Source organism: Rosa chinensis, chromosome 7 (assembly GCF_002994745.2).
Source record: "Rosa chinensis cultivar Old Blush chromosome 7, RchiOBHm-V2, whole genome shotgun sequence".
Taxonomy (NCBI): domain Eukaryota; kingdom Viridiplantae; phylum Streptophyta; class Magnoliopsida; order Rosales; family Rosaceae; genus Rosa; species Rosa chinensis.
In genome coordinates this window covers 49,674,606-49,700,738 of record NC_037094.1, presented here as the reverse complement: position 1 = coordinate 49,700,738, position 26,133 = coordinate 49,674,606, and the positions used below count along the sequence as shown (strand labels likewise).

At 37.6% G+C, this 26,133-nt stretch overlaps 3 protein-coding genes across 4 annotated transcripts; 1 reads left to right on the top strand and 2 right to left on the bottom strand.

The window, feature by feature from the left end:
* Positions 1-527: 527 nt before the first annotated feature.
* On the bottom strand, positions 528-1,541 carry LOC121050661. The gene has a single exon (XM_040511480.1). The coding sequence runs from the start codon at positions 1,539-1,541 to the stop codon at positions 528-530; it is 1,014 nt and encodes a 337-aa protein (XP_040367414.1).
* A 5,499-nt stretch (positions 1,542-7,040) lies between these two features.
* Positions 7,041-10,392, top strand: LOC112178597 (ankyrin repeat domain-containing protein EMB506, chloroplastic). Of its 2 annotated transcripts, none has more exons than XM_024316757.2 (8): positions 7,041-7,161; positions 7,675-8,170; positions 8,488-8,567; positions 8,770-8,868; positions 8,965-9,063; positions 9,152-9,250; positions 9,341-9,439; positions 9,560-10,392. In XM_024316757.2, exons 2-8 carry the CDS (start codon positions 7,726-7,728, stop codon positions 9,662-9,664), a joined length of 1,026 nt encoding a protein of 341 aa, XP_024172525.1. In that variant the 5' UTR covers positions 7,041-7,161; positions 7,675-7,725; the 3' UTR covers positions 9,665-10,392. The 2 variants fall into 2 exon arrangements, with proteins under 2 accessions (XP_024172525.1, XP_040367046.1); XM_040511112.1 differs by having other exon boundaries at positions 7,056-7,161; positions 7,629-8,170.
* A 1,680-nt stretch (positions 10,393-12,072) lies between these two features.
* On the bottom strand, positions 12,073-20,015 carry LOC112179704 (alpha-(1,4)-fucosyltransferase). Its single transcript, XM_024318166.2, has 3 exons — positions 18,246-20,015; positions 12,932-13,105; positions 12,073-12,796 (listed from the first exon to the last, which is right to left on the bottom strand). The coding sequence occupies exons 1-3, from the start codon at positions 18,726-18,728 to the stop codon at positions 12,224-12,226; spliced, it is 1,230 nt and encodes a 409-aa protein (XP_024173934.1). The 5' UTR covers positions 18,729-20,015; the 3' UTR covers positions 12,073-12,223.
* Positions 20,016-26,133: the final 6,118 nt, after the last annotated feature.

Here is a 26,133-nt window from a genome sequence, read left to right as displayed (position 1 = left end):
GTAGTGGCACTGTCAGCAAGACATATTTCTTCTCCATCCTTCATAAGTTGAGAGCATCCAAAATCCATGTTCATGCTTTCATAAAAAAATAATAATAATAATTAATTAATTAGTTTGACTAAGGCATTAAAACATGATATTATAGATCATTTATAGATAAAAACAATTTAGTCATTCATTTGGGTACGAGAGAAAAAAAATATATATATATACCCATCATAATTCCTTGACGTCAAAAAAATAGATGCATCATAGACCACATGCAATTTAATTAATGAGCTCCAGAAAAAAAATAGGGAGGCCCCGTATGCAATTTAATTAATGCATCATAGACCACATGATAGAGCAAAAAATATCCAGAAAAAAAAAAAAAAACTTCTTTTTATTGCCTTGCAAAATAGCTAGGAACAAACCAGACTAAAAAAAATCAGAGGCCTACACAAAAGGTGACTAATGTAGGAAGAAAATTTTAAAAAATGCCTAAACATAGGCTGACAACTAGTAGTCGTCAAGAATTCCACCACTGGTCATATCATCAAAATTGCTTCCATTGTTCGCAAAAAATCCGAGACATTGAGTGGAGTAATGTCTATACGCTCAGATGAATCCCAAGGGTCAGAGTGGTCAATGTAGTTTGTCTCCACATGTTTCTTTTTCAAGGAAGCTTTGTAGAGGGCCACCAAATGGTCTTCTGCACGACAGGTGCGAGCCCAATGGCCTTTACCACCACATCTAAGACAAACACTGTCTTCATTTTTATGAGGTTTGATCATCTGACCATTTCCTTTAGTAATCTTGGCATTGTTCCTTGGGCCCAACTGTTGGTTGTAGCCCCCACGAGCTTGGCCATTTTGTCGACCCTGACCACGTCTATGACCACGGTTACGGGCTTTGCCATGCCTTCCACCACGTCTATTGCCATAACCACTAGTAAAAATAGCATTCGCTTCAGGGAATGGTTGTGATCCTGTAGGGCGAGACTGATGGTTCTTCATTAAGAGCTCATTGTTTTGCTCAGCCACCAGAAGACAAGAGATGAGATCAGAATATTTGGTGAATCCTCTTTCTCTGTATTGCTGCTGTAAGACCATATTGGAGGCATGAAAAGTGGAGAAGGTCTTTTCAAGCATCATGGCTTGAGTTACAGTTTCTCCACAAAGATTCATTTGGGAGGTGATCCTGAACATGGCAGAATTATAATCTATCACAGAACTGTAATCTTGAAGGCGCAGATGCGTCCATTCATAACGTGCTCTAGAGAGCACAACAGTCTTTTGGTGAGCGAACCTATCTGCCAAACCTGTCCATAGCTCAAGTGGGTCTTTGACAGTTAAGTACTCGTCCTTGAATCCCTGATGGAGATGGTGGCGCAGAAAAATCATAGCCTTAGCTTTATTCTGCGGGGACGCTGAGTTTCCTTCCTTGATTGTAGGCCCAAGGTTTTGGGCTTCGAGATGAATCTCTGCATCAAGGGCCCAAGACAGGTAGTTCTTGCCAGAGATGTCAAGGGCGACAAAATCCAATTTTGCCAAATTCGTCATCTTCCTGCCACAATGAAGATGAGGTATGTTAGGATCCATGTATAGTGTTAGAACTACAGGTTCTTAACAAATAAGTAATCAATATTGAAACTTCAGGTTCGAAAAAAAATGAACATTGGATTGCAATTATATACACGAAGCTTCAGGTTCGTGGTCTTATGATTAGAACTTCAGGTTCTAAAATTCTGTATTTTTGAACTTCGGGTTCAAACGGATATGTACTCGAAACTTCTGGCTCGAGTAGCAGTAGTGAAACTTCAGGTTCACTTATATTATGAATATTAAGTATGTTGAATTGATAAAACATATAAGATAAATTTAATTAAATAAATATCAGATATGCTATAAGGAATGAAACAGCAAAAATATATCCAATATGTTAACAACATATACCTCATGTGTGTGTATATATATATATATATATATATATATATGTATATATATATATGTATAAAGGAACGTGTTTGCTATTAGGTGTGCAACTGCACAATTAGATATTATATATATATATATTAACGAAGTAGTAACAAAACAACCATATTAAACTATATATATATATATATATATATATATATATATATATGTGTGTGTGTGTGTGTATATATATATATAGAAACAAAGAACAGTTAGAGATCATGGCCCATAGTTAGCAAACAGAAAGACTCAATACCCAATAGCCAATAGGGAGGGAAAACCATGGATTGCAGAAGCACATGGCAGATGAAGAATGAAAAAAAAATAAACAAAACCCCAATAAACAACTTGATAAAGTGATAACTATAAAGGTAGTGTACTGCAACAAGACGGCATACATAATTGATTATAAGATGGTGGGCTACGATTCCTATATATCAGTATCTCATAATATATTTTAGTGAAAGCAATCGCATAACATATACAAGGGACAGTTCCCGTGCCATTGAGTAATTAACAAACATTGATATGATGCCGTATATCTCCATAAACCCTAATATGCATAATTGATATAGATTATAAATAAATTCATAGATCATGAGTTATAGTTAAGAGCAACAACGTTGCACTATAAACTTGTAGATCATCATAGAGTTTTAAGAAAAAATAGCAGAGCGTGCTGATAACGTGTTAAAAAGTATTGACTTACTTTGTAGAGAATAAGAAACGTATAAAGAGAGATGAGGGGAAAATAGAGAAGTATGTTATTCAGTCTTAGAGGCCTCCCTTATATAGAGGTAGGGTTTACATGATAAGTGTTTAAACTATTGATATATTACATGTAGGTCCCTAACTAATAACGTGGACAGCCACATAAGAAATAATATTTACAACAGTGTTCTAGTTCTATGGATTATTATAAATATTAATCGCTCTATCGATTTAAATCGATTTTTATCTTATCAAATTTTAAATAAAAAACTTCCGAATTTTTTTTTTCATGCATGTTTGGTAGTTTTTGGTTCATTAACTTTCGATAATTTTGATTTATGTTTTCAAAAATTTTCAGTTATTTTAAATTTATCTTTGGTTTATTATTATTTTTTATTATTAAAAAAAAAAACAATAATATACGACAAAGCAAAATAACATAGTATGACCCAAACTTAACAATTTTACTTACTTTCTGTGTAAGCCATTACAGAAAGTGCAGGATCCATAGAAGCATATTTACTAAAAAGTTTGAACTCAGCATTCCGATCCAATTATAATCTTCATACTAGTATAAAGGCTTCGGGCTTTTAGCCCTGCCCAAGAGACTTCTTTTTCTTTCCCATTTGCTGGTCCATCTTTTTAATTTTTCTTTCTTTGGTTTGTTCTTAGCCCCTAGGACTCTAGCCTTGCCCGCGACGTTTGCCTACAAGAAGAGCAATTGTGGATTCCACAAATGATCCCAAAGTGGATATTTGGGTCCGCGAATGTGTTTTCCTCATAGTCGTGGAAGCATCATCCACAGGACCTAGAGTCTCCTTACAAGTTAAGTGCAGTCAAACTTGTTTTGGTTTTCTTTCAACTAAAAGAACTGAGTCGGCAGTGTGTGTCACACTCCATATCCTAGGACAGGCACGGAACCAGGAATTAAATTTGCGGTGGGCTAAATTTTTAGGGATCAATAGATTTAATTATTTACATCAAGAAATCGATAAATACTCAAATTCTAACATAAATTACATTCTAATTTCATCAAAAATTTCATTATAGAAGAGAAGTTAAAGTGTAATACCTTCGCAAGGTTGAGAGAATGAGAATGAGTGCAGGAAAGAAGAGAGACCGACCCCTATAATAATGATGTGCAAAGAGAATTATAGAAGTGAGAGTTGAGTATGAGAAATGCAAAACCGGGTAGAGAGAGGAGGAGACAGAAAACTGAAAAAGAGGAGAGATGAGAGAAAGAGGAGAAAAGTTTTCTTTGTAAAGTTGTCTACTTATTTTTTTTTTTTTGAAAAGGGGTCTACTTGTTATTTGAAGACTACAACATATCTTAATCATACATATATATAATAATTTTTTTCCCCTCAAAATGTTGGGGTGTGCTGCACCACACCTCAGCCCACCCCTACATCCGTGCCTGTCCTAGGACCGACTCTACCTCAAACGGTAGACGAAGAATTGGCCGGCAAGGCGGCAACCCTCCCCCTCCTTGACTATTTAGTGAATTTTAGATTTCCGAACATGTTGTCCCCAGCAATCCAGCATTGCCTTAGGAATCTTGGCTTCGAACACTAAAGGACTTGGAATTCTTCAAGCCAAAATTGTCTACATCCAAGGCTTTATCCGCACCAGTTCTAGGTGAAAAGCATACCTTGTCCTTGTAGAGAAAACATGTTTACATGTGGTGTAGGGGTTGGAACTCCAGAGGCCACTAGCTACCACACCAAATCCCTCGACGAAGCACCGTATCTTCATAGATTAATTTTTTGTTCCTGTACCTTCCAGACATATATTGCCCTATCAACCCCGCCATGCCTGGACAACCATATATTAGAAGGGTACTATAGCCTCATGCACCTAACACATGCTCTAACGAAATTTTCATACCGAAAAGAGACCTCTCCCTCCATTTTAAGGGTAAGCTTACACCTGTGCACCTTTCAGATCATGCCAAATTTATCCACACTCGCACCACAATCGACATAGGTATTACACTAAACTTATCCACTATAAGGACATTTTCCAGTATTGGGTCTATGCTACTTGTCACCTTCCGACTATGATCATTAGTATACACTTTCATGAATATAACTATTCATCTTCAAAGTGTTTTTAGGGAACATGAGTCTAATTAATAATTTGAAAGTACAGAAATACATGAGCAATGTAAAATCCTTAGCAGCCTAAAACTTAATAGCAGTGGGGCTATTGCTTATATTGCACTAGACAAGCTATTTCCACTAAAAAATTATGCCTCGAATAAAAGCAGAGAAAATAATAAACCAAACTGAAGGGAAGCTCTGCAGTTGATGATTAGGTGTGTTTACCTGTTGAATAAGCAAGGGGGATACTTTTTCCCTTCAAGGGATCTGCTTCTGCTTTCTTGGTTGTTCTTCTAGACATGGGGACAAGCTTCAACAAGTACTTACCACTTAGTAACTGAAAGAGTCTTTAGATTCTTTTTCTTATTTCTCGTCGACGTTCTTGAGTCTTACTAAGAGCCTTCTCTTTCAACGAAACCTCACTAAGAATAAGAGTTAATTGGTTATCCGGTAAAGGGGTAAAAGAACCAATAATTGAAGTACAGAGCTCAGTTCTTGGTTGCTCGAAAACCTCCAGGCTTATTTCCCCCAACCTCTTCCAAAATATCCTACTAAGAATTAATAAAGTTTCTTAACAATGGGAGCGCGAGGCATAACTTGTGGTATGATCAAACACTGGTGCAGCAGGGATGGAAACTTTGAAAATCATTAAATGTTTCGATTTCGCATTTGATGAAAATTAGGTACCAAACTAGACAAATTTAGGAATGATATTGTCGAATTGGAATTTAACTTTTGCATGCATGTCGTTCTTTTTTTTTTAGTTAACCCTATTGTTATTTTCTATATAAATTTTACATCTTATTATTTTAAACAGACCAATATGATTGAATCCTTGAATGAAGAACAATTAAAGGAATACTTGGAACATAGACCCGATGAGCTCAAGACGGTGAAGACTCACAAGAGCGCTCCACGACAAAGAGTAAGAATATCCGAATTTTACTACTTTTTTCTGGATATAATATCATCCTAAATTGATTTCTTTTTCATATCAATATATTGATATATATATATATATATATATATATATATATATATTGACATATAATGTAGGTCCAAAGAGCAGAAAAGCCTAAATGCTCAACCTCAAATGGAATTATGGCTTCTGTTTGGAAGTTCCACCAGAAAGAGGAACAACAGGAACAAAATCAATTGCCATAGTTTTACACCAAATAAAGTATATATTAATGAATAATAATTTTGTTGATATGTTTATAATCTCTACGTACCCACTACCCAATCAATGAGTAAGGCTGGTTGAGTTAAGTGAAGTGGGATGAGATGGTTAAGCAATTGTGTGAATTTATTTTAAGTTGTTTTGTTGTTTGTCTTTCTTTGCCCTTTATGATTAAATGGGATACTATAATGCTAAAGGTTATTGTTATCAAAATATTCGAACTTGGTTGGCAATCCTACTTATCTATCTATACTATAAAGCGAAGTGCTCAGGCTCTACCAAAATATTTATATATGGACTTTATCGTGGCTGAAGACAAATTCATGGTGACATCAAGGCTATGTCCAACCAAAACACCGAATCTTTAATACTTAACCAAATAAAAAACTACGTATAACAAGACATACCGGAATCACAAAAATTTACCTAGAAACAGCCAGAAAATCTCAAGATTTTCGAGCTCTTTTTAGTTGTTGTTCGTCATCGGATGGAGAAATTGAGGCCACAGCTCAGCCCACTCCGTCAAGACGGTTTAGTCGCCACATGTCCGCCGACCTGAGGTGGCCGGAATCAGAGGCAAGGGTTTGGTCACGCTCTCGAGTTGTCGGTTGGAGAAATGGGTCGAGGGCTCGGGTCTCTTCTATAACAATCCGCGACATCAATCAAATCTCAACCTTATTTATAGCCTCCCTTTAAATAATTTTGGATTGCTCTGATGAAGAGGTGGAGATTTTGACGGCCCAGATTGCACCTCATGATTTTCTTTTTTCTTCAAGTATTTTCTAAAATTCTAAAACTTTAGAAAACCATAGTAAATAGTTCAGGTATCTATAAAATTTTCCGAAAATTCTCACAGACTGGCCGCGTTGCATACTTTATTATCAGACCTTTGAATTAAAGATTTCACCTTGTGATCTATATCATCGAACAAGTGAACTTGCTCTAACGTGTTACGTAAGTTCGGGGTTCGGTACGTGTGGCCTAGGTGAGGTGTGGAAAACTCGACCTTTTAAATGGACTCGGCCCATCAGGTGGGTCGTCCAGACCCGCTTACTTCGACCCGGACCTTTTAAATTGAGTTTGCCCTTTCTCCTAGAGCAAAACGCAGAATTCTTCGCGAAGTTCGACCTACATTGAAGCCAAGCCATTTTTGAGCCATTTCAGGCTTTGCCCAAACTACGCTAGCTTTCTCTCTTCACCACCAAACTGAAAGGTAACAACATCGAGAATTCCCATAATTATATGATACTATGTTACGCCTGTTGCTTACTTAAACATACCTGTTACCAGGTTAGAACCTGTAAGGAACATGACTAGATTCTTTCCTTTACATTATCAGAGTTGTAATCAATATCAGAACTACTAGGTTGCTGACATTATAGTTTTCAAACTGCAACTTCAGTGAATTGGATTCTAGTTGAACTGGAAACACCCAGAACTTCAGAGTAATGTTTCCAGTTCAACACTATACACTTAATTATCAACTTATTTTCACATTTATGTACTGGGAATGTATAAGCAACTGACAAGAAATACTCAATTTATAATTTACAATTTTCTTCAATTTTTTGGATATTTTTCGGTTTGTTTGATATTTTCTATTTCTGTAGGATATACAAGTTACAATTTATTCATTGAAACTTTTTGTTTTGAGCTGAGTGTGTTTGGATCCCTTTATAGTAGATGGAACCAAAATCCCTTTTGTGACTTTGGATATCTCTCACAGACTCTCACGGAGTGGTTACTTAAGTCGGAGCAATAAACTCCCTGGAGGCAAATGGGCATGGTTTCAATACCAGCATTCTCAGCTGTACAGTCAGTCTCTATACCCAGAGATTATCATTCGTTTGCGGTTGTGAACTCTTTGAAGGCCAAGGGGAAGAGTTGTCAACTAGAATTGCTTAGTAATACCAGTGTCTTGAAAGCATATAGTATATGGAGTGGTGGCAGCTTTAGCTCCTCTGACAAGCATTCAAAGTTGAGGACCTTTTTGGTCAAGTCAAACCAAGCATCTTCGTTACAGTCTCGTGTGGGAACATGGGAAGGTCCTGATGATGGCAGTGGGACTGAATCTGAGGAGGAGGAGGAGGAGGAAGAAGAAGAACATGACTTGGGTTTCCAAAGCGAATGGGAAGAAGATGAAGAAAAGCGGGCTCCAGCTGCTAATGCTGGTGATGTTCAGAAGTCCACAACAAATGAGTTAGAAGAGCAACTTGTGAAAGGTATGTAATTCCTTTCTATGGTCAGTTTGGTTTATTACCTTGCTGAAAGTTAATGGAAGAAAAACCCAGTTTCCCCCAATTATTTTTATGATTTATGAAACATAGCTTGATTTAAAGACTTAATATAGCATTCCCTGGACTTGATATTGTTACCTTGCAATATTGGTGAATCTCTTCCTGCATTCATATCATTAGCTTATGATTTGCATTTGAACATTCCTGGTCTTGGAAACACATGCTTGATATATTTCTTCTTCTATGTTATAACGCATTTTATGATACCAAATCTTTATGTGTATATTCTCTGGTTATTGCAGAGGTGGAACAGCTCTTGGAGGTAGAAGAAAGAGCAATTTTGCAACAGCATGCAGCTCCCAACATGGAGAAATTATCAACTGTAATTTTTTTCTTTTTAAATTTCAAATGTTCTCCAATTTGTTTGTAGCAATATGTCCTGGAATTACTGACCTCTTATTGCAGAAATTATTACTAGAATCTCGATGTAGCATACTGATTGAACTGATTATGCAACTTTTAATAAGAAGAATATATAATAAGAGGTTGGATTGCTCTTGCGCTTTGTACCTACTGTTATGCAGGCAAAATGGAGTCCACTACATACTCTTTCACTATCTGGGCTAGTTACTTTCATGGATAAGCTACTTGAAGATGGTGTAGATATTAATCGTTTTGATAATGTGAGTCTTATCTTAACCTAATCCATCATATTTGTCTCCAGTTTGGTAGCACCATGTAATACCTGAGGCTAAACCGCAGATAATTTGGTGAAACAGGATGGTGTAACCGCTCTTCATACTGCAATCATAGGCAAAAAAGAAGCTGTTATTAGTCATCTTCTAAGAAAAGGTGCAAGTCCTCATGTCAGAGATCGGGTAGGAAGATATTTCACCAACATCTCTGTTTGATGGTTCATTTTTCTTAAGAGGAACAATGAGTTTTCTAATATTTACTATGTATTAGGATGGCGCTGCACCACTTCATTATGCAATACACGTAGGCACCAAGCGAATTGTGAAGTTATTGATCAAATACAAAGTTGATGTCAACATTGCAGATAATGTGAGTTCAATGTTTAAGTTTAATAAATTCTATTTCCTGTTCATCCTCTCTCTCCCCCCTTATTAAAGACATCATATGCTTGCATTTCAGGATGGATGGACGCCATTGCATGTTGCCGTGCAAAGTAGAAATAGAGATATTGTGAAACTTTTGTTAGTGAATGGTGCAGATAAGAGTAGAAGAAATAAGGTAAGATTAATCATACAGGGAGAAGCCCAAAAGTGGTTTTCAGTAGAGATAGAGCAAGGGTTTTCTACTTTCTTTATTTCTGTACAAGTGAACTTACCATTGATGCTCACTGTATTTCAGGATGGCAGAACTCCCATAGATCTGGGCTTGTGTTATGGGAAAGACTTCAAGTCCTATGACCTCACCAAGTTACTGAAGACAGTACCAATGGACAGAGATTTTTGAGTCCAAAATTTAGACAATTTTAAAAGCCGATGAAAATTTGGTTGCCTGTCTTTAGTATTTGGTGCAACTATGTTTACAGTTCCTGCATCCAAGATGGCTTTATGAAATAATTTGCTCCAACTTCCTCTCATTGTCTAGACCAAGGGAAACTAAAAATAGGTGGGTGAAATATTTATGGAGGGAGAGATATGTCATGAAGCAAATTGGTTGAATGCAGAGCAAAAAGAGTTATCTACATCTCAATATAGTGTACAGACTACAGATGATACAAATATGCTGGATGCGCTGCTTGACATCCATTAATTTCTGGGTTAATCTGTTTGATAGTATGTAGTTTGTTAGTGTAATGTATCCCGGTCCTGCGGAATTAACCACAGTTTTGTACTGATAAGCTATATACCAGTATGTTTGCTTTATCAAAAGCATATGTATCGTGTTGGGGTTTGATATTGATAACACAAGTATTCCAGCCTTTAGTGCAGCGGACTACTTTGGGAGATTGTTGTTGCCATGACTCGACAGTGTAATATATTGTTCGGGGTGATTGGATTGGCTCAAGTATTATCATGGTTTCCTGTTTCCAGTCTATGCAGACTAGGATATTGTTTGATGATGCATTCAGCAGCAGTCTTCATATATTCCAGATTGTTATAGGAAAAAGAAAATCCAAGACAGATTTCTGATTGAATGTTAATTTAATCATTTGAAATATTCATCTTTGGCAAAAAGTCATATGTTTTATCATCCCATTTCCAATTTTCTATTATTATGCCAATGATAACTACTACTGCTATCATAGTCTACCGCAAGAATACTACGATAGATCTGGAACACTTATTGTTACTGTAGAATATTCTGATAAAGCAGTCTAGTTTGTATGCGATTTGATTGAGGATGTTCACCAAGTTGCTTTTTGGGATTCTTGGACAGTTTCATACTTTCATGGAACTTTGAGCATATACATGAAACCTGGCATTAAATTCTTACACTTTAGACAGAAGAAGTGATTAAGAGGACGCAAACCAATCATTAAATCCTCACGTTATGTAGAATAGTGCCTTACACTTTAGATCTGCTCTGTTTCTTTTAGAAGCCCCTATTTAAGCATATTTTAAATTGTGGTTTAACTATGTGTTTATCTGATCGCCGGGTTTGATGTAGAAAAAAATCTCTAGGGGTTGAGACTCGAGAGGTTAGATTTCATTATTGAATAGTGGAGGCTTGTGGGTGTAACAGGGGGGTATATGTGTTCAATACACATTCGTGGCAGATTGTACATTACTCATTTGTTCTGGCGGCTTCATCTTCCCAAATTACTAGTTATTTCTCATAGATAAACTGACGTTGAACAGAGGCTTTTATGGATATCAAAAGCATGCAACTTTCCGCATTGTGTCTATATTGACTATAGATTAGTGTGGTAGTATTCTGTTACCCCTTGCACAGGCAAGGGGGAAATTACAGTAAACGTTGGCATGGCTGCGCCATGTTTAAGTGTAACTGTCAATGGGCAGCAAGCTAGTGGCTGCCAAGTATTGAAGCAACACCAGCAAGCGGGTTGTGGGAAGCAACAAGCAAGGAAGAGCACGCCTGGTTGTCGGCAGTGCACATTGAAAGGCAAGTGCATGGGTTGCAAGTGTGGGCAGAGGCCTAGCATGCAAGCGAGCAAGCGGCAAGGTATAGCATGCGCGGGCCGCAGTGCACCAAGGCAACGAGGGCAAGGAAGCAAGCGAGATGGATATGGAACAAGGGCAGATTGCCTGTGCTTATCTTTTGTAATAAGTTGGGAGAAGTTAATGGGTTAATCTCGTAGACTTAGATAGCCTTACGTAGTCGTTTAAAAAAAAAGATAGCCCTACGTAGTTGGGTATGTGCACTTAGATAAAGATTGAATAACTATTCAATCTGATGATAGGCAGTTTGGGATGTCAACCGCACCTAAAAAGTCTGCTTATGTCAACAAGTACGTATCTAGGGAAGTTGGGATTGTCAACTTCCGAGAGTAGGCAGAATTGGAGATCCAACACAAGTTTCCTTTGTGAAGTATGAATAATCAAGGTTGGGGTTGTCCTGTTCTTTGTGTGTATTGTTATCATAAATTGATCTTGGGAAAGGTTTCCGGGTGAGAGAAAGTACGTGGAGTGCTCGACAAAAGAGTGTCATGATAGTTGTCTAGACGAACAAAAGAACTCAAAATGAGCGAGATTAGGGTGGGGAGAGTTTATACACAAAGCGGATCAACTTCACTACGAAGTGTTTTGATACATACTTGTACTATGTGTGTGGAGAGAGTTAGTGGAGCGAACAAGGTGCCATCAAGTCGCACAGTAGGTGAAAAATTCCTAGGCCTGTGACATATACCATAGTACTAGTTTCTAGTAAAAGAACATCATCACTCCGTATTCAACTTGATGAAAGACACAATTTCATTAATCAAGCATAACCCTAAATCAGTTTGGACGCTATACATGTATCATTTCTGAGTTGTATACAATTTACACAACCATAAAACTGGATGCATGAACGAAAATCCCAATTAGATAGAAAAGACCAAAAATGTCACAACTCTCTTGCATATCTCCCACCTTTTCTCCCAACTACCTCACAGAGTCTGCAAGGCAATGTATCAAGGCTCAATGCACGAGTTTTTACATAGTTGCCTAATAAGCCACATCTTCTCCATGCATGGTACTCAGCATAAGCAACTGGGTCATTGGCAAGGGCCTTTACATAAGATGCCAAATCCTCCAGGTTGCTGAATTTACTGCCATCTATTATAGAATGGGGAGGGACAAAGTCCCAAACATTAGGGGCACCAAAATAGATAGGAACTGCACCAGAATCTAGAGCATAGAACAGCTTCTCTGTCACATAACTCTCTGTCATTGTGTTTTCAATAGCTAGAACAAACTTATAGTGAGACATGGCACAGTGTAAATGGTCCCACCATTGTTGGGGGCCATCACCAGCACCATTGGCACACTCGGGGTAGAAAGAAAGGGCCATGTCCAAACCACCAACATTATTCAAACACTTGCCGAATGAATGGGATGGTAGTAAGCTGAGAAGCCTCTTGGCAAGCTTATTTCTTCGAGGCAGACAACGTGAGGATGACCAATAGATAAGTGTATCCTTAACAAGAGAGAAACCCCGATTAAGTCATAAAACTAGTGATATGTTGACAATGTACATGGTGCAGGGGAAGATGAAAGGAAGTAAGTAAAAAGTATGAAGAACATAGAAGGTGAAAATGAGATCACTACTTACATTGTTTTTGTAAGAGGATACATGATAATTCCGACCATTGTGAAAGAGTGCACCAGCATAGGTAGCCTGCACATCGTCTTTGGCATGATAACTAACATACAAGTCCTCAACACCAGATCGCTTCCTGCCAGCCTCAAGATCCATGTACACACGAAGTGGATCTCCATGGCGTCTCTGTCAAAAGAAACAATAAATGGAATGAAATTGATAGTAAAGAGGAATATATGTATACATTGGTAAGGCATGTAGTTAGGTAGGCTGCTCCCATAAAATCAGTATACGTTCCAACCCTAAATCATAATTAGAAGAAAAGGAGACTGTACTTCTAGCTTGTGCCATCCATGTGCTCAACTGAAAACCCTCCATTTATTTGACCAGGGCCCTCCCATTACGCATAAAACTAAGACATGTTCCAATTGCTGTTCGTTGCTACTTTGTACATTATCATAACTTGCTTGGATTAAATTGAACACAAAAAATTTAATGCACGAAAAGGAAAATCTTCACAACAAGTAAAACACCAAACTATGAGGAAGCAAAAAAAAAACAAAGAAGTAAACTAATAAACGCATATTGACATGCAAGTCATTTTGGTGCTGCCACGCAACTCTAAGAAAAAGAAAAAGGGTTAAAATACTTCTTCCACACTACAGATGAATAATTATATACCTTTTTTATTTATAATTGTATCATCATATGGGTTAATATTATGTCCCTCTAATCTTTCCTTTTCGTGATTGCTCTATGCACTACTAATACACAAATCAGTGACATCTCTCTCTCTCTCTCTCTCTCTCTCTCTCTCTCTCTTAATAATAAGTCTCTTATTCTCCTTCAATCATTTTTCTCGAGATACAGAAATATTTTATTAACATGAGTGAACACTATTTACCAGACAACACCAAAGTAAGTCAACTATTAACTTCAGATTGACTTGAAGCCCAAACCTTAAGTCTTCCCCACAATAACGCAGTAACACATTAACAAAGTAAAGGCAATTTTATACCATGAGCTTATACCCTATTAAAGATCAAAACATCCTTCATTTGGTTTAATGAATAAATAAGCAGCTTCAAGGAAACAGAAAATGGTATATAAGCAAAACCCTAATATTAATATAATAAATGGAACTGGGCGTGGGGCTGAGCCTCCCAGCTAGGCGGGGTTCCAAACCCCTTTCAGATAAAAAAAAATGGTATATAAGCACGACAGACAACAAATCCAGGAAGAACCAAAAAAAAGGACACCAATGAACCTGCTAGACCAACCAAAGGGCAGGGCAAACATACACCCTTTGACCAGAAAAGCTGACCAATGAAGAAGAATTAAATTCAAGTCCATGGAGAAGCAAAAAACTTTATCCTATTCCTTCAATCCCACAGCAAAAAGACCTCTACCTCTTAAAAATTCCTTCTATTTCCTTTCCTATCATACCACACAGAGAGAGAATCATGATGGTATAATTCCAAAGGAAGATCATTTCTCAGGGCACTTTCAAACAGACGTCCACTTAACAAAGAGTAACAATTTCTTGACCAACCCCCCCTCCTCCAAATCTGAACCAAAGGCTCAAGCCGCCAATTAATCTGCTCCAAATCCTTTCCGTGAAGGAACAACACAAAAAGATATGATTTAAAGACTCGCCTGTCGCATTTTAAAGTACCAACCAGAAGGATACTTCAGTATGGGCTCTTTAATTTGCTGCATATCACAGCTGTTGAATTTTACATGAGCCACCAATTAAGCAAGCAGTTACCCTCAATGGGGAATGCATCCCCAGCCATAATATACTGGTCAGTAGTTCAGGACCAAAGTTTGGACATTTCTGGACCCATGATCCACCCATACTACAAGATGTATGCAAGGGACAAGACTACACAATTAACACAAGCAAAGTCAGCAAGCTCCTATCAATATAATCTGCTACAAGTTAGATTTCACGAAACAGCTAAAGGCACGTGGAAGCTAAGGAAGATATTTGTAGCATTAGATTCAAGGAAACTCTAAAGAGAATAAAGAACAACACTGAAATGATGACCCATGTGCCCAAATCTCCTCCCAAAAACAAATTTTGAGGCCATTCCATGTCACAAGGGATGGAAAGAGACTGAAATGAAAGACAAGACAACCCTGAGAAATAAATTTCCAAGGACACTTAAAGGTAACACCATCCATAGTCATAATGCAGTATATACATGCTCCTAATGATTGTGCACAGAATAAAAACATGTACAACGAGGAAACACCAGAACCATTTACCTGACAAAGCCATATTTTTTTTCATAAAGTCAATGTGTAACTAATCTGTTTAGATTATGGACACTGAATTGATCAGACCCCTTAAGAGAATGTGTCAACCTATTACAGATCAGACCCTAATAAAGCATGCCAGAACACTTTGGTGTGTGTTATTATGTTGTCCTTGAGTTTTTCCCTAATCTAGTTTGAACCAAAGCCTACTGTGTAGGGGCTCTTGGTCTTGGGATGATGCCCGTTTACTGCACTAAAATCACTCACACTGTGACAGTCTGCATCTTGTCTACAAATAGGGAATGACTCTTAATGCTCAATGGTTATTCTATTCAAGGATCTTGCATCGTAACTTTGACTTCCTACATAGTGGGTCGAAATATTGAGATCCGCAACTCATTATTGTGGGTGACACAGCACCAAAGTAGAAATGGAATAAAAACTCACTGAAAAGAGAAGAAAGAGGAAGCAGAGAAAGAGAGTACACAGTGTAATGAAGTATGAGTTAAACACAAAAATCTAGTCTGCCTAAATTATAAAAAGGCTTGGTTCACTGAGATTCTGGACAGCAGTACAATGAGGTTGAGCTCTGATTGCCACTCTAGTAGCACCAAAATAGAAATGCAGTAAACGATACAGACAAGGGAGAAAAAGAAGATGACAAATTATTCCAAACTGAACTCAATAATCAAGTGTGCAGAGATTACATGGCCAATTTATATCAACCATCATAATAAAAATTGTCCACTTATTTGAAGATAAACGCTAAAAGGATGTACATATCTAATAATGAATGATAGGGAAAAGATGAGGACAGAATTTCTTGTTTATACATAAGATAAGACGAACATGAAGATGAATGCGACTTTAGAAATCCAATCTATCACAATGATTAATGTGATGAGTGCTTGGGTTCATGAGTGCACTGTATGGAATCCATATGGTAAAGCTGTTGGTCGGTGGTTATATTTGATAAAAAAAGATCCAAGGGCAAAGTGGATTTAGCTCACCAGGGGTTAAGATACGCTCTTCTATCAGTGTATATAGACTATAATTATATATTAAATTCTATTTTGATCCCTTTAATTACGTCCTGAACTCATCAAGTAAGATGGGATCTGGAAACAAGTAATAGAATCACTACCAGATTCTCAACAATAAGTCCTAATGTTAGAAGCACATTGAGAGACTAATATGAACGTGATCACACTACAATTGCCTATAATGATTGAAGCAAGGCTCCAACAGAAAACAAACAATGATAAAGTTCTCTCGTTCTACGACTTCTTTACTGGTTTTTTCCTTTTAGGTTAGGTTGGCACCTTCTGTCTTGTGCATCAGCCCTAGCCTTCAGGGACAAAGTAAGAGGAGAACCCGACTTCTCCAAGAGCATCAATAAGGAGAAAACTGATGAAAGGTTTGTTGAATTCAAAGATCCATTTATTCTTAAACAGCTGGCTTGATCTTTACTGTACTGTCATGACGAATTGCGCAGGTTCTTGGTATTTGGAATTCTGCCACAACTTCCTGAAGGATTACCTCGGATATATAAAGGGAGAGCAAGTGCCGGTAAGATGGTAATCAAAGAGCTCCAGTTCTGTTACAGTATCTTATGATTTTGAAGTTGAATAGGTCTTGGCTATATATCATCAAAATCCCGTCCGGATGCATTTAGGATTTAGACAGTTTTGTATGTTGTCCAACAGATGGCTAAAGCACATTCAACCACAATTAGAACAGCAACAACGACTCACCCAGACACTCCGCTAATACAAATTCATCAATGCCATTTTTTGCTTGATGCCACCACCAAATGAACAACTTGCCTAATTGAGGATGTGATAGCATAAGGGCACCTAATGTGGATCAGATACTAACTACTACAAAGTGAATAAACAGAATCAAAATCACATTCCAACCAATGACCCCTAATGTTGGATACTCATAGAAGAAATTCATTAGGATATAAGCTGCATGCTGAAAGAGAACTTAGAGAGTAGAGGAAAGGAGAGAAAAGAGGCTTCCAACAGAAAGCCTCCCAAGGGAAACACCCATCTAATCTAGCATAAAAAATTCTTAACTAAGAACCCATTATTGATGTGTCAACCATCTCTCCTACGGAAAGGGTTAGGCCTGCAATGCCCTTCCTATAAGGCTTGCAGAAAGGTGTAAAGAAAAATCAAACAAGTGAGAAAAGTCACCTAGGAGCAACAAGCTCTCTCTTGGCTTATTATTTTTGGTTGGGCTTCTCATTACTCTTAGTTTTCCATGAGGCATCCCCAGCAATCAATGGCAAAGTAAAACGAGAAACCTAATTATCCTAGTGAATTCACGCAAGAACACTGGTGAAAGGTTTATGAAACTCAAAGACCTTTGTTTGCTAGAAGCTTAAAACGCTGGTGTGGTTTTTCTGCATTGTCACAAGCAATTGGAGATTATTGAATACTTTAAATTGTTGCCACAGGCACTGGCAGGATTCTACATAATGTAATGTGGTTGCAAGTATAATTCAGTACTGCAAGGTGCTGGTGCAACAGAAGCATAGTTCTATTAACCTTTCCTGCAAGTATATAAACTGGAGTTCTATTACCCTTCATCCTTTATGATGTCTAAACTCTAAAAGACACCAACACTCGGCAAAATAACCATGGCACACCGACTCAATGTCCTGAAAACTAATAAAGTAAAAAAGCATGGATCACAAGCACATGAATAGATAGAGAGCTTTAACCTGCTTTGACTCTAAACTTTAGCTCCTTTCTCTGTACTATACTTATGTTGATGAGAACAAATTCATTAGATACATAACGTTACGCTAAAGACGGAATTGTAGTATATATCTAATCCAAAGTACTAGATCTACGGAAAAACAGCATGTGACTGACCAAAAATAATGACTGATGCAAGTTCTATTGGCTTACAACCACAAGTTTCAAACACCATTGTGCTGCATTTTACTTGGATCTTCAACACTCCCACTCATGATCTCTAGAATTATACTAAACTAACCATTAAACAAGAAAGATCACTTCTTGAAAAACAAAGGCAGACACTTTAAGAGTACCTGAAGCGGAGGGGTGGTGGTCTCAAACAACAAGGCATCAGGTTTGTCAGCAAGAACAGACGATTTAGTCCACAAACAGCTCAACCCACATGAGCAGGAATACAAATTGTCCAGATTATCAGGAATCCAAGTCCACCCTTTGACCAAAACGCTGACATGCTCCATCTGCGGCTTCTTCTTCCCACACTCAGATGGTTGCTGCAGAGAAGAACAAGAAGAAGACCCGTTTTGGGCCAAAGACTTGTGCTTTTCTCTGAAACGAGCACAACCCACCTGAGAGTCCCATTTTCTGAAGGAAGAGATGAGATTGGTGAATGGGTCAGGGGCGGAGTGGGTGAGAGAGAGAATGGGGTCGTCGATCGGGGGTTGGTGAATTGAGGTGGAGAGAGAAGGGAATTCGAGGAAGCTACAGAGGAAGAGGATGAGGAATGCGCCACCCAACATGAAGGCGATGCTGCAGGAGTTGAAGGGCTTCAATGGCATCTCTTTCTCTCTCTCTCTTCACTGTGAAGAAGAAGAAGAAGAAGAAGAGAGGGAGAAGAAGAGTCGGTAGTGCATCTGGAATGGAGGTCGGAACTGAACGTCTACGAGTCGTCGTATACTTTACTCGAGTATTGACAAAGCAACAACACCAGCAGTCAAGTCTTCCATTTACGTTTGAACTTGGTATTTATTGTTTTTTATTTATTTGGTCTAATACAGTTGAGTTGAGGTTGGGCAGATTTGGTCCCTGAAAATGTTGATTGTATTTGTATTGATGAAGTGTGGAGACTAAAAACCCTTCCAATGCCCACTAAAGGTGCAGTATGTTAGGCAGATTTGGTCCATCAAAATGTTGATTGTATTGATATAGTGTGGAAACTAAAAACCCTTCCAATGCCCACTAAAAGTGTAGTACATAAAAGTTGATAAGCAACGTCTGAATTTGATCAAAAATGGCTCCTAGGGTTTGCCCCGTACTAGCCTAATACGGTTGCGACATCCGTGTTTATTAGCTTAAATCTTGCAAGCTAGCCATTGGCGAGTTCTTTTGAAGTTGATTTGCATAATGTACCCGGCACAATCGCTATTCTCTTCTTGATGCTCGTGTTGCGGTTAGGGCTGGGTTCGGTTCGGTACCGAAGCTTACGGGCCGATACCATGTACCGTACCACTTATACTCGTATGCAAAAAATCATACCACTACCGGCCACAAAATCTGGTATACCGAGACGTCGGTATACCGATTTAATTGGTCGGTTCGGTACAGTTGGGCTTGTAACCGAGTTTGATATTGGGCTGCAAACCGACTTACCAGTACATCACCGATCCCTTCTTCTTCTATTTTCTCCTTCTGAGAACTCTTCGACCCGCACAGTTATGGGTCTCTTCAGTCTCCATACCACACACAGTGATGGAAGAGTGTTGTGGTGAAGGAAGAAATAACCTCAAATCTGCAACCTCTGCTAAAATCAAATTTCAAACTTCATTCATCTATAAAGCATGATTCTCCGAATTTCTAACGAAACCTCATCTGGGTGTTCACCAAATTTCACAACTAACAAAACCCAAGACGCAAAGAAATGAACGACCAAAACTTTACTCAACACCAACTAAACCCAAAACCAGATTTTTCCTCCCAGTAAAGAAAATCAACATAAGCAAGAAAAGAAACTTGAACTAAAAGAGAGATCCAGGGCCGAGTTTGAATCAAATTCTCGGAAGAGAGCAGAGTCTGAGAGAAACACTTTATAGGTTGCTATTTTTCAAGAAGAAGAAGATAAGAAACAGAAGAGACAGGAAAGAAGAAGGAGGAAAAAAAGAGAGAGAGGAGACGGGGAAAGAAAGAAGAAAGAAGATAGAAGAAAGAGAAAAGAATAAAAAACTAATAAGAAGAAGACCAGAAGAGAGACAGAAAGAGACGGCAAAAGATAAAAAAAAGAAGAAAGAGAAGAGAGAAAAAGCGTCCAGAAAGAAGAGAAGAATAAAAAATATAAAAAATATGAGTATTATACATGAGTTCGGTATGGTACGGTATACCGTAAATGTATAAAATTACATACCATTACTGTACCGTCTTCATGTAGTCTGTTCGGTACAACCGTACCAAGTTTTCGGCTACCAATTCACTTGGCTCGACTCGGATGCAGTTGGTACGGTTTGATTCGGGAGAATTTGCCAGCCCTAGTTGCGGTATCTTTTCTAGCTAGCCAGACAACGATGATCAAAAGGTGCAAGACCTGCAGGTTGTGAAATATTTTGGTGCTCATTGTAATCCTCGTCGTGCTACTACAATAAATGAGTTAAATTGAAATCCTCCCCCATTTGGGTGGACTAAGATCAACTTAGATTGTGCTTGGAACTAAGACTCCAATCTTAGTGACTATTTTTCATGGTTATAGATGACATTTTCTTGGTACTTGTTCGTCAAATTTAGACATTCCTAACTCGGGCACTTAAGAGGTAATGGTGGTTATAAAGATTGGAAGCACTTATGGCTAGAGGTGAGCTTCTCCCCTATTCTTAATTTTGTCCGCTCGACTCATTTGATCCCATGATAGCTTTGAGTGAAGTTGATGAATCATTTGAATTGCATTATTAAATGCAGTTTTGTTCATCCCATATGTTTCAGGAAGGTAATAAAGTTGGAATTCGGGCTAATCGAATCATGTTACCACTTCAACAAGTTTGCAACTGGTTCGGTGTGATTCTACTCCTCATTTTATTTTTTTGACTCATAATTGTGATTGTTCAGTCTAAACATAGGTATCTAGACATAGGAAGGCCAGCCATAAAGCAAGAGTTGAATGTACTCTTTTGGTTGAAAATGGAGCAATCTTGTGTCCTATCTAATTTCATATTACTTGTGGTTTGCTAACAATTCTCATTTCTGTTACAGCATCTAAATCAGCATTTAGAAAATTGGTAGTATAGTATTAATTAGATCAATATTGCAGTTCACTATTGCCCCACACAGTTCAAACTTTACTGTGTTCTCAAGATTTAAATTTTTGGCAACAAAGTTACACTAAAAAAAATTTGGATTTATTCTCATCATAACAATATTTGTGTCATTATAATTTTCACATTCTTATTTTATTTTACTTATCTATTTTTAAAAAGAACGTGCTGAATTGGAGAATCTTACTGAAGACTCATATGGGTTTGACATTGCAAGAGCAACCGGGAGAAAAAGAAAGCTACATCTTAGATGAGTTTGATCTTTATTATACATGCATCACCACCATATTTGACATTTATATGTGTTACGTGGGTGAAAACTTTGTTATAAAAACCATTGTAATCTTAGAGCTAATACTTTAGCGCATTGTTAGTTTATGGATTTGGTTATGGATGTGTTATGATGAATGATTTTTTTTTTTTGCAAAACAATATCATTGGCTTTATACTTTACTTTTAATTAAGCAAAGCCAATACCAAATGTGTTATTTGCTTGATTTTTTGAGAGATGTTAAGATAAGATAATTTTGCACTAAATTTTTATAACCTTAGAGCTAATATTTTTGCGCATTGTTAGTTTTATGGATATGGTTATGGTGAATTTTTTTTTTTTTTTTTTGTAGAACGATATCATTGGCTTGTACTTAATTTACTTTCAATTAAGCAAAGTCAATGACAGAGCAGTTGTAGTATGAAAGTAAAAGAATAGCAGATGGAATGCTTCATTTGTTTGAAATGAGAGATGTTAATTGGCTATATATTGGCATGACACTGTGGTGAAAGATTTCAGCAATAATTTCCTAAAAATCGTACGACTCAGATATGAGCCAAAATATGAACGGTAATTGTGTTTATAGACTTAAATACATCTACTATAGATGATTGGGCACAAAACAACAATTCATTTTTTCAAGTTCAGAATAGAGTAGTTGTTCTATCTAAAGCTTGTTCGTCCAAGCTTATGGATATGTATAAAAGCATGTTGTAAGCGCTTAGGGATATGTATAAAAGCATGTTGTAAGCACAGTTCAAACTTAATCGAAATTATGGAAAAATCTTGTCTAGGAATGTGTTTCTAATTGGAATAGGATTTGAAAAAGCAAAACTTGGTGTCCTTGTAAAAAATCTTGTCCAAGATAATATACAAATATTCATAGACATGGTCATGAGTTTAGAATTAGATGGGCTAATGAAGGGGATGCAACACTTTCTACGAAATTTGTAGGACAACAGTATGTCTAATGCCTGGATGGAGAATAACATCAGAAATGGGCTTGGTCATTCAATTTGTTTGAAGGGAGAAAGGGAAAGATTGAAGCGAAGAGTGTTAAAATATGAGAAGTTGAGGAAACTCAGAACAAACAATTTGAGACATGAAAAATGACTTCATAATGACAGATGGCTTATGTGGCCGCAAGTATACCAGATGCAAGGTTTTATTGGGTCAACGTTGTTAGACTGATGAGAGTAGGTGATCTATTTTTTGATGTATGAAACTACAATTGAAGGGCCTATAGCATAAGCGATCCTTATTCTTATGCTTTGTTTGGGAGAAATTTCAAAATTCACAAGCCTTCTAGAATAGATGAGAAGGTTTGTAAGTCGGCCGGATTTCCTTTCATCACTCATGTTCTCTCATGCTTGTGCCGGAATGGTGGCAATTGCCATAGAAATGTTAAATTGTGAACGGAGATAGTTCGCAACATTTTGAAGGAGATTTTAATTCATGTTATGCTCAAGATCAAGATAGTAATGATATACTGAGGGGATACCAGACGACCCAGCCATTGATCTTTTTTGGGTGAGTTGAGATATGAATTCTAAGTAATATATAGTATAGACATTTTGGGAGAAAATCATGGTTAAAAATGAACCAAAAACTTGAAGATGGAAGAAGGAAAGAACATAAGCAAGAAGATAAAAAGTGTCATACTTCTAAAGAGTATAAAGCTTTTGAGATCAAATAAAGAGAGACAGAGCTGTTTTACTTTAGGTTGCGTTATTTATATAACAATAGCCTAACTCCCCCAATCCCTAGCTTGGCAACTATGAAAGAAATTAGTCACTACTCAGTTATAGTAATTATATCAGATTTAATGCATAGATTAATTAAGCTAATGATGAATCTAATTATCTAAATGGTGACCGATTCAAGCTAGACATGTATTAGGGGCCGTGACCACTTACCCGATTTTAGGCTAAAAATTGCCCACTTACTCCAGCAAGAGTTTTTTAACCCCATTTACCCAATCTAACATCTATTGACATTTTAGCCCCTATTAATTAAATTAAAACCTATCCCTCTCCTCTCAGTCTCTCTCTCCTTCCCAAACTCTCTCGCTCTCCCCCCCGATCTGCACCTCCACTCTCTCTCTCTCTCTCTCTCTCTCTCTCTCTCTCTCTCTCTCTCTCTCTCTCTCTCTCTCTCTCTCTCTCTCTCTCTCTCTCTCTCTCCCCTTCTTCTTCACTTGGCCACGTCATCTTCATCGACATCATCGTCACCTTCGCCGTCATCGTCGTCGTCCACGATTAGGACTCTCAGTCCCCACCGCATAACCTCGCGCGCCTCCTCGGCACGTCGGGTGTTGTAGTCGTTCTCCTCCTCGCCGTGGACGACGTCGATCCGCTTTAGAGCTTTCTCCAATGACCAGTCGAAAGAGGCCGTCAAGCTTCTGGAGAAGCAGTCGACATGCACCGTCGATGAGCTCCACCATCAACCTCGTCCCAAATCCAATCGATTCTGGAGCTTCAAGGTCCGGCCATTTGCACCTGCAATTTCACAGTTCCGGCCGGCCGATCAGACAGCAAATCACCGGTGCCTCCGTCCCTGGTCCATCAGATCCTGTGCCCAGAGCACTTTTTTTTTTTTTTTTTGGTATCCTGATTTTTTTTTTTTTTTAATCTGTAAATTAATGTATTCATTTTGGTTCACTTGAGAGCAATAATATGATGATTGGAGGGTAATAATATGATTATTGAGGCAATAATAAGATTATTTGGAGGCAATAATATGAGTATTGGGGGGCAATAATATGATTACTGGGGGGCAATAATATAATCAATTGTGACCTATAGTGTATTCATTTTGGTTTTGGGAGTTTGTACAATTCACTGGACGGAAATAATATGAATTTGGGAGACAATAATATGATTACTGGGGGGCAATAATATGGTTACTGGGTATTATTAGGGGGCAATAAATTCAGAAGCCGGAAATCAGTTAACAGTCCGGTGGCCGGATTCCGGATTCCGGTCACCAGTCGCCGGATTCCGATCATCGGTCGCTGGAGCCTGGGGCCAGCCGCTGGTCACCGGAGCACAGCAAGGTGGAGGATGACTTTTCTCTCTAAGTGAGAAAGAAGGAGAGGGCAAAAAAGTCCCAAAAATTAATAAAAAAGAATTAATTGGGTAAAGAGGAAATAATCCTTTAGAGTGTTTTGGGTAAACGGGGTTAAAAAACAGTTAGTGGAGCAAGTGGGCAATTTTTAAGTAGAAATTGGGTAAATGATCATTTCCCCCACGTATTATTAATCTTATAGCTAATACTTTTGTGTATTGTTAGTTTTATGGATCTGGTTATGAATGTGTTATGTTGCATGTTGTTTTTTATTTATTTATTATTATTTTTTAGAAAAATATCATTGGCTTGTAATTTACTTTCAATTAAGCAAAGGAAATACAACCGATATAAAATATGTTCTTTGCTTCATCTTTTGAGAGTGATGTTAAGACAGGATAATTGTGCACTAAAATTTTATAATCTTAGACCTAATACTGCTTTGTTAATTTTTATGAATTTTTGGTTATGGTGAATGATTTTTTTTTTTTTTGCAGAATGATATCATTGGCTTGTACTTTACTTTCAATTAAGCAAAACCAATGCAAAATGTGTTCTTTGCTTAATCTTTTGAGAGTGATGTTATGCGAGGATAATTGTGCACTAAGTTTTTCTATTGCTGTTTTTATAGTTTTGATTAAATGAATCAGGAACTTTATAAAACCCTCAACAGATATAGGGATGAAGCTGAGCAAATAAGATGTTGTAGACGTTGCGAATAAAACTCCATTGAAGCTAGTTCTAGTCTTTGTTTAGTACTAGGTACGTACAAGACCTCTTTGGACTTTACGCGGTGTGGTTTTTGCAAATCTAAACAAATTTTTTTTTTGGTTGTTTATGGTAATGTGATGTCTATTATATATGTAAGAATTAGCTTATGAACTAATCATTATTTATATGAAGTAATTACAATAACAAGATAATGACTTAAGAATAAAGTGACAGAGATTGCTTAGAAATTCTAGTCATGTTACAATATAGATATTATCTGTATCTGGCATCTCTCTTCCGGACTCTCTCATACCTAGGTACTCCCACTATATCTGGCATCTTTGCCTCCATCCAAGTAGCGTTGAAACCGAAGACATATGTTGACTCAGTAAGATTGCTAAAAAGCCAGAAGGCTCGGCGGTTCCCCAGCATGATCCCGACATATAATCTTAAGCGGCTTCTGCAGCAAAGGCTGGCAATGCCGAGCTTTAGGGCTGAGCCTGCCGAACTCTTTTGCACGGAGGTTACGCGCAGTCGACCATTCCTTCCAAGCTTGCTTCAACTCGTCCATTTGAGATTCAAAAAAATATAAAAATGTCCTGAAAATCGAAAAACAAAAAACATGTGCCTTGTTGTTACATATGTAAATGTTTGTAGGGCGTACAAGTATCTACTACATAACGTACTTTCCATATTTATTATTCTCATTTATTTTTAAATATGAAAATAATTATTTGTCACATTTAACATTCAAGATGAGGAAAATGACCATTATACCCACATCCTAGTCATCAAATTGTAGCCACCTATATGTCACATAAGCTTTTTTAATGGCAACTGGATGAGAAATTTTTCCATGCTCCCGTCATTCCACCTGGCATATGTGACGGACAATTATTA